Source organism: Lissotriton vulgaris, chromosome 1_1, assembly GCF_964263255.1.
Source record: "Lissotriton vulgaris chromosome 1_1, aLisVul1.2, whole genome shotgun sequence".
In the NCBI taxonomy this organism is placed as follows: Eukaryota; Metazoa; Chordata; class Amphibia; order Caudata; family Salamandridae; genus Lissotriton; species Lissotriton vulgaris.
In genome coordinates this window covers 82276391-82291197 of record NC_141685.1, presented here as the reverse complement: position 1 = coordinate 82291197, position 14807 = coordinate 82276391, and the positions used below count along the sequence as shown (strand labels likewise).

At 49.8% G+C, this 14807-nt stretch overlaps 2 protein-coding genes and 1 long non-coding RNA gene across 3 annotated transcripts in view; 1 reads left to right on the top strand and 2 right to left on the bottom strand.

The window, feature by feature from the left end:
- The window catches only part of LOC147737434 (uncharacterized), a 908239-nt gene that overhangs the window by 81413 nt on the left and 812019 nt on the right, over positions 1-14807 (top strand). The window lies entirely within an intron of this gene.
- The window catches only part of LOC147737438 (uncharacterized), a 204130-nt gene that overhangs the window by 3821 nt on the left and 185502 nt on the right, over positions 1-14807 (bottom strand). The window contains exon 5 of the mRNA XM_086929397.1: positions 114-878. Coding sequence (XP_086785523.1) covers positions 114-878 — 765 coding nt within the window. The remainder of the gene's footprint in view (positions 1-113; positions 879-14807) is intronic.
- The window catches only part of LOC147737439 (uncharacterized), a 115529-nt gene continuing 102372 nt past the window's right edge, over positions 1651-14807 (bottom strand). Inside the window, exon 3 of the long non-coding RNA XR_015297363.1 lies at positions 1651-1933. This is a non-coding gene — a long non-coding RNA (uncharacterized LOC147737439). The remainder of the gene's footprint in view (positions 1934-14807) is intronic.

Below are 14807 nucleotides of genomic sequence, written 5' to 3'. Positions count from 1 at the left end.
TCGATTATGACTTTGAAGGTGTGATAACAGACTAAAGCACTTTGCACATTCACTGCATTTGAATGGTTTTTCCCCCCGTGTGTGTTCGATTATGTCTTTGAAGGTGTGATAACCGACTAAAGCACTTTGCACATTCACTGCACTTGAATGGTTTTTCCCCCGTGTGTGTTCGATTATGACTTTGAAGGTGTGATAACAGACTAAAGCACTTTGCACATTCACTGCACTTGAATGGTTTTTCCCCCGTGTGTGTTCGATTATGTCTTTGAAGGTGTGATAACAGACTAAAGCACTTTGCACATTCACTGCACTTGAATGGTTTTTCCCCTGTGTGTGTTCGATTATGTCTTTGAAGGTGTGATAACCGACTAAAGCACTTTGCACATTCACTGCACTTGAATGGTTTTTCCCCTGTGTGTATTCGTTGATGCTTTTGGAGGGTTGATAAGTGACTAAAGCACTTTGCACATTCACTGCACTTGAATGGTTTTTCCCCTGTGTGTATCCGCTGATGTATTTGGAGGTTTGATAAGCGACTAAAGCTCTTCCTACATTCACTGCACTTGAATGGAATTTGCCCTGTGTGTATTCGCTGATGACGTCTTAGGCTTGATAACTCACTAAAGCTCTTTTCACATTCACTGCATTTGAATGGTTTTTCCCCTGTGTGTGTTCGCTGATGACTTTGAAGGCTTGATAACTGATTAAAGCTCTTTTCACATTCACTGCACTTGAATGGTTTTTCCCCTGTGTGTATTCGCTGATGTATTTGGAGGTTTGATAAGAAACTAAAGCTCTTCCTACATTCACTGCACTTGAATGGTTTTTGCCCTGTGTGTATTCGCTGATGTCTTTGGAGGTTTGATAACCAATTAAAGCTCTTTTCACATTCACTGCACTTGAATGGTTTTTCCCCTGTGTGTATTCGCTTATGTTTTTGGAAGTTTGATAAGTGACTAAAGCACTTTGCACATTCAATGCAATGATATAGCTTTTCCCCTGTGTGTGTTCGCTGATGACTTTGAAGGCTTGATAAGTGACTAAAGCTCTTTACACATTCACTGCACTTGAATGGTTTTTGTCCTGTGTACGTGTGCTGATGAAGCTTGAGTAGTGATAATAAACTAAAGCTCTTGCTGCATGTGTATGATTCTTCTTTCTTGGTTAGTGTCTGTGGGTCGGGTATATATTTTCCTACATCCCATGACTGCATTTCCTGATGGGCCATGATAAAGCGCTTGTGTTTTTTCTCACACACTTTATATGTGTGCAGTATTTTGCACGTTTGATTTCTGCGATAGCCACCAAATATTTGCAACACTCCTAATATGTAGAAGGTGTCTATGTAGGCGATTGTGCCTTTAGATTGGATTATGGCAATGCACACTTGTGGGTAAAGATGTATCTTCCTTCTGGCCGGTGCAAATAGGGACAGTCTGTTGTATTTTAGATAGAAGAACTCCTCTTTCATTTACCTGTCAATTGTCTGGCTCCGCTCTGTTGAGCTTTTCTCTGGTTGCTGTGGTTTGGCCAGAAATAGTTTGAAATTCACCTAGAGCACTGACTGATGGCTTGTCGTCATTTTAGAAAACAAAACAGAACACTGCTGTAATCACACTATACCGATCCCATGATCAAATCTGGTGTTGGACACTTGTTTATACAGGATGCAGTTTGTTATTGTTGTTGCCTTAATTTTCCGAAGGTCATTTCTTCATCTTGTGGCGTGGAGGTGCACAGCTCAGCCTCTTGCAATCACTGAACTGCCCTTGCTGCTTCATCCGGGATCTGTCAGTTTGTGTGCAGGTTCCTCTGTCGCCGACTGAGCTGATGTTTTCCTGAATACTGTAGCTCTAATATTTCTGCTATTATTGAAGATTTACAGCATGAGCTTTGTTACTGATGGTCATTTCATACATTCAAGGCTTGTTTTCTGTTGGATGTAAAGATATTGAAAATAACTAAATTGAAACATAATGGAATGAGAATTCAGAATGTTTAACTGGTTGTAAAAGACATTTCTGGGGAGATTTACCAAATCTCCACACACTGCAGCGCAGCCCTCCCCCTGCGAGGCTGCACTGCGCAACAAAGAGGGAACAGGAGAGCACCATGTTTTCAAAGATATGGATCTCTCCTTCCCTTTCCCTTGCGCCGGCACTGATTACAGCAGCCCTGTGCCATGCACACACCTTAGCACCAGAGCGCTAGGGTGAGTGTGTGTGAGTCCAGCATAGATTTTGTACAGGAAGGACACCCTTCCTGTACAAATTACTATGCCTAGACACGAGGGAAAGCTTTTACCATATTGTATACGTGTTGCACAGTGCAGCACGCATGCAAAGTCTCCTTGCACCTAGTTTTGTGGTTGCACGGGAGAGCCCTTGCACCGCCCTTGGCAGGCACCCATGGCAGGCACCCATGGCACAAAGTAATGCGAAACAATGCTATGCGCAGTGTCACATTACTTTAACGTTATTTCCAGCGCTAAACAAGTTTAGCGCTGGAAAGTAGATTAGGAAAAAAAGATTTTGCAGCATTTTGTGCTGCAAATACAGCGGAAATTCTTAGTAAATCTCCCCCTTCTTCTTTATCGCTTTTGAAACTTAGCAAGGAATATTTCATCATACATAGATATTTAACTAAAAGTTCGGTTGATCAGGTGACATCTTATTACATTTACAGAGTAAGGCATATGGTGAAGATTTCATTTAAACAACAATAGAGTTTAGAAAAAGAGATGGATCAGGCTGGGCTGCAAAATTTCCAGTAACTATTCACGAAGTATCCAACAAAAGTAACTCCATTCACACACTTCTCGTTCTTCCCTATTCACTTAAGATCATCTCAAATACCAACTCCTGTCTTTACCTCGCTGTTCATGAGTCACCTTTGACACTTTCAACAGCTCCCTTGGTTCAAGCATTTCTGGTTTATTCTAACCTGGAAGATTGGAACATTATTGTGGGTTGAGTGGGGTTTCCTATTGCCATAACATCTGTCCATCGTCCTGAAACTAGTGCAGCTTACAGCACCCAGTTCTGGCCCTAAAAGATAACTTTAAAAAGCAAGTCTTTACTTCTTCCTAAGGTGGATAAAGTTCTGTAAGATGCACCTCCTTCCAGAGCTTTTGTGTAAAACAGAGCAAGGGGTTCACTGTAAGGCCCGTCCTTTACATTATAAGCGCAGATAAGGTAAACAAATATTGATTCATATAATTTAATATTCAAACGATATCAGTCATTTAGTACTTATAGAGAATCCATCACAACCAATAATTTACCTGACATATCCCCGCAGCAGATGTGCGCCTATTACTCCCCCCCCCCCTTTTCCAACATTACATGGCATCTGGCATGATGTTGTCCTTTTAGGGCCCAGGATGCCATTTGTGACTGGATGGGCATTTGGAAGAGTGGGAGGAGGTGTCAGTTATCCAAAGGTGATGCAGCATTTATACCTTTCCATATTTCTCATATTCAAGTTTACCTAATTTCATGGCCTTCGGCCCCCCTACTGCCCTCTGGCTGCACACTCTGTGGGGTTCATCAGAAGTCAGATAACTGCCTCATACTCACAAGGCCATGGATCTCACTTCTTCTACAACACTTATTGCAGACATAGGGCCTAGTTAGGAGTGTGTCCAACAGATTATTGCCTCAAAACTAGGGGTGGGTGAAGAATTCCGCTCTGCCAGCAGAGCTTGTGAAGTTTTACCCACTCTGCTCCAAAAAACTCCATGCAGAACGGAGTTTTTTTCTGCAGCGGTTCGCCAACGGTAAAGTGGCGAGCACTTGTGAGAAAATATAATGCGCTAGACCTCATACTGGCGAGATTTCTCATTGCAGGAGGTCACAGCAGGTCGCGACCACTCGAGTGTTAAAATCTGCCATTCTCGTTGATGAAGCTACCATTCGATTAGAATATCAATTAGAGCGGCAGAAAGCAGCATCGCCCTCGGACACGACGCGTAGTGCTGTTCGCGCTGATTTTACAGTGGGGGTTAAACTCCTGGCACTAAAAATCAGTGAGTGCAGTGCAACTTAACAAACTCTGCCACTTGTGGAAGTCTGCAGAGTGCGGCGGAGTTTCCCTGGTGCTTTGTGAAGTTCAGCGGAGTAAAACTCTGCAAACTGCACCAAGGAATTATCAAAACGTGCAGATATCCTGTCTACCTTATTATAATTGCTATAGGATGCAATGCATTTTTAATGGGGCGGGCATGATACCTGTCACATTTGTGATGGAATAAACCATCTGCTGAAATCTAAATCAGGCCTTTGGTGTACACTGCATCCAGTGTGGCTAGCTGGGCTTGACGGATCTTGTGGTTTGTGGGTCTCTCACTGCTTTTTTTTTTTTGGGAAAACCTTTATTGGTGATTTAAAGTACATAGCTATTCAGCCTTACATCCCGGAGGCTAGGCAGCATTATAAAAGCGAAGAAAAGGTGTGCACAAAACAGGTCAAGGAGTAATCAGGTTTAATTTTATAATAGAAATACGAACCTAAGAACAAATTAGGAACCTAAAAGGAACAAGAAAAAGAGAATTATGGGGGGGAGGGGAAAAGAAAAGGGTGGCAAGGCAAAAAGGAGAAGTGGTAGAGCACAAATCCAGGGGATGGGTGGGAACTGCCATATCAAAAAGAGCATACAATTGTGGGGGGAAGAAGAAACAGGATTATTTCACGTGAAACTTGGGTGGAGGGAATGGCTAGGGTGAGAGACGGACCTCCAGCGGACCTACGTCAGGGGGTACACAAATATCGCCTCTGTATGCATTCCATGCCCCCCAGACCATCCCCCACATCTTGGGCTTACCCCGAGCTAGGTAAACAGTTTTCTCACGGAGCATGCACCAATCTATATTAGTTTTCCAGAGACCCACGGAGGGGGGGGTCGGGGCGCCCCATTTCTGAGCAATATCTCTCTTGGCCACCATGTTCCCTAGCGTGACCCAGCGGGCTTGTGCATTATTGTAGTCAGTCGGACCCCACACGTTCAACAAGCAGCGTCGAGCTTCCGCAGACAGATCAACCCCAGTCACGTCACGCATAACCGCATGCACCCGTTCCCAATAGGAGGCAATGGCCTGGCATTCCCAAATGGTATGCATAAAGGTGGCCAGTGTACCACATCCTCGCCTACAAAGGCCATCCTGGGAAAGCCCCATATGAATCAACCTGGGGCCAGTGACGTAAACCCTATGGAGTATTTTCAGCTGAACTAAACGCAGCCTGGCTGAAATTGCTACTTCCTTGGGGGAAGATACAGCACACTGCCAATCCTCATCATCCAATTCAATCCCATCACTCACCCACTGATCACGCACTTTCAACAACAGGTCCGTCCGAACATTTATTAGCTTTTTATAAGTCAGGGAAATGGCGCTGTCCGGCATATGGCCGTCCAGCACCCTATCCTCCAGCGGGGATGACTCAGAGACCTTCTCACCAACAGGCAGGGTAGACGTAAGGGCATGTCTCAACTGTGCATACCTAAAATATTCCGTGGCACCCAGTTGGAATTCAGCCCGTAGAGCCTCAAAAGATTTAATTTCCCCTCTGGCCATCACATCAGCCACCTTGGAAATGCCGATGAGATCCCACCGGTCAAACTCTTTTGAGTGCCACAACCTACCCAGCAAGTCGGAATCATAAAGGGGAGTGGCCATAGTGAGTCTATCCCTCCACCCCTGTGCCTTCGTAATGGCCCTCCATATACGTACAGCGGTCCTGGTGGGACCAGTCAATTTTCCGTCCAGAGATCTAGAGTACAACGCTCTGTAGTACATCCCGTCATTCATAAGCCAGCGATCCATGGCATACCCCGGGCTTACCGCCGGTCCATAGAAGCCATGATTAAGAGCAGCCAGTTGAGAGGCCCAGTAATACCGTCGGACATCAGGCAAGGCAATACCGCCGTCGTACCACGGAATGGTCAGCTTAACTACGGCTATACGCGGCCTACCTTCCCACAAAAGGGTACGCTGTAAGCCCTCAATCTCCCTGAAGTATTTGGAAGGGACCGGGTCCTGTGTGTTTTGAAGCGCGTATAAGAATCTCGGCAGGGACATCATCTTAAACAATGCCGCTCGGCCCAACAGGGACAGCGGCAATCTTTTCCAACCCACCACGTCGCGCCTGAGGCGCCCTAGAGGGGGAAGCAAGTTGTTAGCGTAGCGTGCCCGGGCATCCGTTGAGATATAGATACCCAGGTACTTGAATCCCTGCTGCGAGACCTGTATCGCACAGCCCCTAGGAAGACGTGGAGTGTCTCCGCGAAGCACATATAGGTAGGGCTTGGACCAGTTGATAACCAGTCCCGAGTACCCACCAAAAGTACTCAGTACATCAAACATCACTATCAAAGACCGACAGGGGGAGGTAAGGTAAAGCAGAATATCGTCTGCGTACAGCGAGACTCGATCCTCAAATCCCGGCGACCACTTGATCCCACTGATGTCAGGGTGGGTGCGGATCAAGGCAGCAAGCGGCTCAAGCGCAAGGGCAAAAAGGAGCGGAGATAGTGGACAACCCTGTCTAGTACCCCTGCGCAAGGCAAAGGAAGCAGACATCCGGCCATTGACCGTTACATTGGCCAGCGGGGAGGAATAGAGAAGCCGTACCCATCTTATAAAGTCGGGGCCAAACCCAAACTTGGACAGTACCGCCCAGAGGTAGTTCCATTCGAGGGAATCAAACGCCATCGTTGCGTCCAGTGAAGCCAGGACAGTCGGCTCGCAGAGCACGTGCACCCGCGCCATGACAGCGTGACGCCTCCGAAGATTAAGGGCAGTATTGCGGTGGGGTATGAAGCCCGACTGGTCTAGATGGACCAAGTCAGCAATCACACCCACGAGTCGATTGGCAAGCAACTTAGCCAGGATTTTGGGTTCGGCATTCAGCAAAGAGATCGGGCGATATGATCTACAAAGGTCTCTGGGCTTCCCCTCCTTATGAATGACCACAATGGTGGCCAGGCGCTGATCTAGTGGGAGTTCACCAACCTCCCGGGCTTCCAAAAACATACGCCGCAGGTGCACTGCGACGGTATCTGCTCTAATCTTGTAAAGCTCCACCGGGAGACCATTGGGACCGGGAGCCTTGCCGGAGCGCAGGGACCGTATCGCAAGCGCCACCTCATCTGCCGTAATACCCCGGTCCATGTCGTCACGCTCGGTGTCCGACAGGCAAGGGAGCTCAACCCTGTCCAGAAAAGAGGCCGAGTCCGATTCAGTCAGGGCAGAGACTGAGGTGTAGACCGTCTCAAAGTAGTCGGCAAAGGCCGAGGCGATAGCATTGGGGTCAGTAACAACCACCCCGTCCTCGCCCAAAATCTCAGGCACTACACGGGAAGCCAACTCCCTCCTATCCAACCAGGCAAGGAGCTTGCCCGCCTTGTCCCCTGCATCGTAAATCCTCCCTTGCTGTTCCCTGCCCATCGCCTTGGCAGCGTCAGTGGCAGTGGCTCGATATTCCGACTGCTTCAGGGAGAGAGTGTGCAACAGTTCGGGTGTCGGACCTAACGCCAACTGGGAATCCAGACCTGCAATATCCGACTCCAACCGCACCATGTCCTCATCCCTTCGCCTGCGCACCTCGGCTATCAGAGAGAAAGCTTCCCCTCTCAGGACAGTCTTAAAGGCCTCCCAGAGGGAAAGGGCCGACGTTACCGTACCTGTATTCTCAGCGAAATACAGGTCAATGGCTTTAGCAAGGAGGTCTTGAGTCTTGGGGTTGCGGAAGTACCAGGGATTGACCGGCGCCACCCTATTCGTCGCCGTAATACCAAAGTCAAAGGATACCCAAACAGGGGAATGATCCGATATGCCTCTGGCCATAAGGCGAGCTTCAGAGACGGTCGATGCCTGGACCGCCGGAGTCAAGACATAATCAACCCTGGAAAGGCTACCGTGTGCGCCCGAGTGAAAAGTGTACTGCCACTGGGCAGTGTGTAAAAGCCGCCAACAGTCGATAAGGCCCATAGTACTCATGAAGTTCGGGAGCCATGATTGCGCACAGCGAAGATCTCTGGACGGAAAACGGTCTAGGGTGCCGAAACCACAGAATTAAAATCCCCACCCAGTATTAGCAATCCCTCCGGGAGGCCCAAAATGGCGCCCCCGAGATCCTGAAAGGTAGTCGTCTGCAAACCCGGGGGGACGTAAACTGAAACCAAAACCAAGGTGCGTCCCTCCCATCTGCCCACCACAGCAGCATATCGGCCCCTATCATCAATCACTTTGGACTTCACCTCCAGGGGTAGAGACATGCGCACCATGATCCCAACCCCCCGGGACCCCGAAGAGAACCCGGAATGGGCCACCATCTTGAACCCCTTTCTGTTAAGAGCCTGACAAGTATTGCCAATGAGATGAGTCTCCTGCAAGCTCTCACTGCTTTGAGGCCACCGCCCGGCAGACCTTCTGTCAGCTGTGCCCTGTGCAGACCTTCCTTCCAGGCAGGACCTCCTTCAGCTGCGCCTTGTGCGAATCTTCCTTCCAGGCAGGACCTCCATCAGCTGTGCCTTGTGCAGGTCTTCCTTCCAGGCAGGACCTCTGTCAGCTGCACCTTGTGCAGATCTTCCTTCCAGGCAGGGGTTTCAGTTAGCTGTGCCCTGTGCAGATCTTCCTTCAGGCAGGACCTTTGTCAGCTGCACCTTGTGCAGATCTTCCTTCCAGGCAGGGGCTTCAGTTACCTGCACCTTGTGCAGATCTTCCTTTCAGGCTGCGGCTTCTGGCCGCCGTGCATTGTGCAGATCTTACTTCCAGGCAGGGGCTCCTTTCAGCTGTGCCCTGTGCAGATCTTCCTTCCGGGCAGTACTTCAGTCAGCTGTGCCTTGTGCTGATCTTCTTTCCAGGATGGGCTTCTCTCAGCTGTGCCGTGTGCAGATCTTCCTTCCAGGCCGGAATTCTGTCAGTCGTGCCTCGTGCAGATCTTCCTTCCAGGCTGGACGTCTGTCAGAGGTGCCCTGTGCAGATCTTCCTTCGAGGCAGGACTTCTGTCAGCTGAGTTTTGTGCAGATCTTCATTTCAGTCAGGACCTCTGTCAGCTGCGCCTCGTGCAGATCTTCCTTCCAGGTAGGGCTTCTGTCAGCTGCACCATGTGTAGATCTGCTTTCCTCAATGATCAGTTCAAAGGTTAGGAGAGGTAGAACTGGTCTAGGTCATCTTCTTTATTACAGTTCTACTGGTCAAGCCACAGACCTCGTGCTCTGAGAGGACGGAGTGTCTGGATTTTCTGAGCTCCGTGGAACAGGAATACAGTTCTACCGCATTCAGCACATACTACAAGACTCCAAGAGTCAACGCTACAAGTGCTGCTCCAAGGTTTAATTCAACCACTGTATCTGAACATGCCTTGGCAAATGCCAACTAGCGAATAAACATCCTGCCTGCACCAGCAGAGTGCAGGAAGCTTTTCAAGAATATCGAGGTACCTTGACTTTCTCTGTCTGTCGTAACTGAAGATGTTAAACCTTTGTAACATCAATCCCCTTTGGACAAGGTCCTCCATTTTGCTATCAGAATGTAACTCATCCTGCGCAGACACAAATCCTCTAGTCCGTATTGCATGAAGCTGGGTGGTTCTCACCCAAAAGAAGGCCCTCGCACAAATTGCTGACATTTCTTACACCCTCTGGACAGCCGTGGCAACACACAGACTAACTACACCCCTTCAGGGTTCACCAGTCCATCTGCCAGGATCAAGACTCAGATCTTTCAACCTTCTCTGTTACAGTCTTTGGAACGGCCTGTCTCTGGGATTCATGGAAGCTCCACACTCTGAGCTCAGAGTTGCCTTGTAAAACCATCTCATGAGAGTGGAAGAAAAGAACATTAAGTGACACGCTCTGCACAGAAGTGTAAATAAATCTACTATTATCGTTCCATGTACCGTTGTCCTAATGCTGTTGTTATGACATGGATGTTTTGCCGTCTATCACAGCAGCTTCTTCCTTTAAAATCTTAACTCAGTTTGTTTTGCATCATACCTACTTACCTATGTACTGTTTCTGACCCTACGACAGCTCTGGTTGACATGCTGTGCTGTCTGTTGCTACATAAATAGAAAGTAGATTGCTACTGCAGGGAGGAGCAGTGTCCTTTCAGTCAGATGCACGTGATTGGGATAAAGGGTACCATGTTTGTTAGAAAAGATGCAACTATTAGAATAATAACATACCAAAAGCAGCACATATAATGCAATAACAGACCAGGTACTAGAAAAACACGACGCAAACAATGCAATTACACAGGCTAGGCACTAGGAAAACATGACGCAAACAATGCAATAACACAGGCCAGGCATTAGGAGAATCTGGTGCAAACAATGCAATAACACAGGTCAGGCACGAGGAGAATCTGATGTAAACACTGCAATAACACAGGCCAGGCACAAGGAGAATCTGATGTAAACAATGCAATAACACAGGTCAGGCGATGGGAGAATCTGACGCAAACAATGCAATAACACGGGCCAGACACTAGGAGAATCTGATGCACACAATGCAATAACACAGGCTGGGCACGAGGAGAATCTGATGTAAACAATGCAATTACAAAGGCCAGGCAGGACAGAGCTAGCTCGCAACCAAGATGGCTGCTTGAGCCGTTAGCTCCCCCGTCTCGTGTAACTATCCTACATCAATTCTGCGTGCTATTCCACTATCAGCTGCCCTGACTAGATGGACCGAGCCCCAGGACTGCTGTGGTCCACGAACGGCGTGGGTCCGGATCCCGCCCCCCCTTCACGCTGAGCGAGCCGCGTGGGCCTGGCACGCTGGCTGCAGCGGTAGCTGCAGGGCGGAATTAACTTCAAAGGGCGTATGCTCTGACTAGGCCGCTGTCCTGGTGGCTGTACAGGGCCGGCGGTCGATCCCGCGTTTGGCTGGAAAGGCGAGGAGCGATACCCCCCCGCCTCTTGAGATCATGAGTCAGCCCGGGTGGTGTGTGGACTGAGGAGCAGTGCAGGAGGCGGTGCTACCAGGCGGGGAGGTGAGTACGCACCAGTGAGGCCTTCAGAGCAGCCTCTGGCGCGCAGGCTGAGCCCGGGGCCACGAGCGCCAACACCGTGACTGCGGAGGGCAGAGAGTGCTGTGTAGTGGCAGAGGTCGATTCCGCTGTCGGCAGGAAAAGTGAGGAGCAAGTGCCCCCTTTGCCGCTGGAGACCGCAAGTCTGCCCGGGTAGAGCGTGGTCCAGAGGAGCGGCGCGGGAGACGGCGGAACCAGGCGGGGAGGTGAGGGCGGCCCAGTGGGGCCTAAAGAGCGGCCCCCGGCGGGGACTGGGCCCGGGCCCGGGCCGTGAGAGCCAACACAGAGACTGAGAGGGGGGGGGGGGGGCACAGCAACAACAAGATGGGACGGACGGACCGGAACCAGCCTAAGCTGACGTTTGAACCGAAGAGGCCCAAGACTGGCGAGACCACACCAGGAGGAGGGCCCGGAGAGTTGGAACCTATCGAAGAGCCCCCGCAGCAGGATATCCACAGCCTTTTGCTCGCAATGCAGAAGAGCCTGCAGGGGGGGGGATTGCATCTATGGGATCCAAGATGGACGTGCTCACCTATCGAATGGACCGCATGGCGTTGAGGCTCGACAAACATGCGGAACGAATAGACATGTCCAAACATCGCCTGACAGAAGAAGAAGAGGCACAAACGACCCTGGACTCGGAACACAAACAGCTGGGCAGAGTGATCCAGATTTTACAGGACAAGACGGAGGATTTAGAGGCCCACTCTCGGAGATGCAATCTCTGTAGTACGGGTCTCCCGGAAACCACACAAACCGGGAATATGGAGGTGTTTGTGGAAAGCCTACTGAAGAAGATACTAGGGGACACAGCCTTCTCTGGAATGTTTGTGGTTGAGAGGGCCCACCGATCTCTTGGCTCGAGGCCGAAACCTGGGGTGCCTCATAGACCTATAATTGCGAAGTTGCTAAATTACAGGGACCGTGACATGGCGCTGAAGCTCGCCAGCCGCTACATTACGAGGGGTCGGTGATCTCATTATTCCCGGATTTTACGGCAAAAGTTCAGGAAGCAAGGAGGCAGTTTGTACCGATGAAACGACAGCTGCGTGAGTTGGGAACTGACTCTGCGATGCTGTACTCCGCGAAGCTGCGGGTCAACAGACCGGGGAAGTCTATGATTTTCACTGACCCTAAGGCGCTCCAGAAGGCCCTCAGAGAATGGTACAAGGACACGCCGTCCTCCCTGAACAGAGAGCTACAGGACGAAGCAGCGGGAGGCACCCTAGATGAACAGGACTAACTAAAATGCACAGCTGCGGGTGGCTGAGTATGTGTTCTGACTGTTGGGCGTCCTGGGGCGGTGGTGCCAAAGAGTAGGTGGAATGATCTGGCCCTTGTGTGCCCTTTTCCTGAGGTTGCCCTTAAATGGCTTTGTGTTGCGGAATGGGGGGTGGGGGGGGGGGGGGGGTTGAGGGGATGGGAGGGGTAAAGTTCAGCCTGATCTGATTCTCAATGGGTTACGGTCCTGAAGTACATTGGGTCACAAAGTTATGATAAACAGTCGCACAATGAGGTGGGTCTAGGTGCAAGTATATTAATTATGAGTCAATGGAGGAGGAGGGGCCCTGCGGATGAAGGAGTTAGAGCTACAGCAGAATGTATGGTCCCGTAGGAATGTGCATGGCACAGACTTGGTTCAGGGGCACACATATGCAAGATGCTGTTACACGCGAACTATACTTGATATGAGACGGGGGATGGGTGGTCACTAGGCATAGTACTGTACTGTGATTTTTCTGCTGGCTACCTACGTCCCCGCGTGAATTACACTTTTCTACAGTTTTTGTTTGCTGTTATTGGGGGATATGGAGGGGAGAGTGTGCGGTTTTTCAGGGGTGGGGGATTTCAGCGGGCTAGTTGTGGTAGGGCAGGCGTGAGAGGGCGATGGATGGGGGAGTTGCGGCACTTTCGAGTGCCACTTGAACAGGGGTGGGCCACTGCTGTTTTTTGTGGTTTTGATTTTTTTGGCACAGATGTGGCAAGGCATGGCGGGATCGTATACGTCCAGGACACATCGCTGGGGCCCATACACTGGCCGCTTACATACAGATGACACCAATCGGGGAGCCCCCAGATACACGGACGCTGATGACCTGGAATGTCTCAATGACCATCGTAAGGTCAGGAAGGTCCTACAATATCACTCCATATTTACAACAAGGGGTGGTGAGGGACAGAGTCTCTGAATTAAGCAGAAAGCTCTCACCCAGTCAAGAGATCAGGGCTAGACCCAACACCGTTTTTTAGCTCACTGCACCATCCCAGTTTCAGAACCTGGCTGTATGCAAATTAGTCTGTTCCTGTCCCAGTGCATGATGGGAACAGGGCAAACCAAACTACATACACTGGCCGCTTACATACAGATGACACCAATCGGGGAGCCCCCAGATACACGGACGCTGATGACCTGGAATGTCTCAATGACCATCGTAAGGTCAGGAAGGTCCTACAATATCACTCCAGACAGAGTTGACGTTGCGCTCTTACAGGAGACGCACCTCCACCCAGACAGTCCTGTATTGTGTTTCAGGGGTTTAATGGGTAATGTACACACGGGGGGATTCACATCACATGCTAGGGAGGTTCTGACATTGATTAACCCTAAAGGACCACTGATGTTGACACCACTGGAGACGGACAGATGTGGGAAAGGCATGTTGATCTGTATAGTTAATACCTACTGCCCTAACTACGACCACCCTGCCTTTTATTCAGATCTGACAGATAAGGTTCTGGAGCGCTCGGGGGGGCTACGTCCTTTGGGGGGCGATTTTAATATGACAAGACAACCCAATATAAACAGATCGGACGGCCCTGATAGGCGCCCCTCGGCTTCTGCTAGGGCGCTAGAGGCATCAAAGACACGACTGGACCTGAGAGACATGTGGAGATACTGACACCCAACTCAGGGAGGCTATACTCACTGCTCAGCACCACATAATATACACACTAGGATTGACTATTGGCTAGCCACTACTCACTTAACTCACAATGTGCAGGGTTGCACGATATTGCCACGCATATATTCGGACCATTCACCTCTGTTGACAATTTCCACACCTAAGAAGCGCCTCACACCATTTGCTTGGCGCTTCCCTCCTTATTCCCTGCTGGACGACTCCTTTAAGGAGGAGCTGGCCGCATCCATCGAGTTGTTTTTTGACACCAACATTGGTACAGTCGACTCATTCCAGACAGTCTGGGAGGCCTTTAAGGCATATATCAGGGGATCGCCTTTTCCAAACATGCAGGGGTGCTCAAATTGATCCGGGGTCGGCTGGAGACCCTGGACAAAAATCTTAAAGAGCTGGTGCCTCAGCGCTTAACAGACTTTAGTGATGCCCTCACGCAGGAACTTGCCTAAACACTGCGCGAATATCACGAAGAGGTGGACTCTGAAGTAAAACACCTGGGAAAGTACGCCATTGCAAGAACCTATGGTGGGGGGAGCAACCCGGGTCGGTTCCAGCACAGTTAACCAAACAAAGCAGGAACAGAGTAGTGATACCGGACATGAGGTCCTCACCGACAGACGACCCGCTCTCTGAGGATCAGGTAGCAGAAAAGCTCTGTGAGTATTACGCAGCTCTGTATGCCTCCCAAGGACCCGCCCCGGAGGAATGCATACTAGATTATCTTTCCCACATTAAACTGCCTTGGCTGTCTAACCTACACTGGGAATTTTTGGTGCATCTGATCGAGCGGGAGGAAGTCGTATGGGCTCTGTCTCCTTCTATAAGGCATTTGCGGATCTTTTGATACCTCGTTG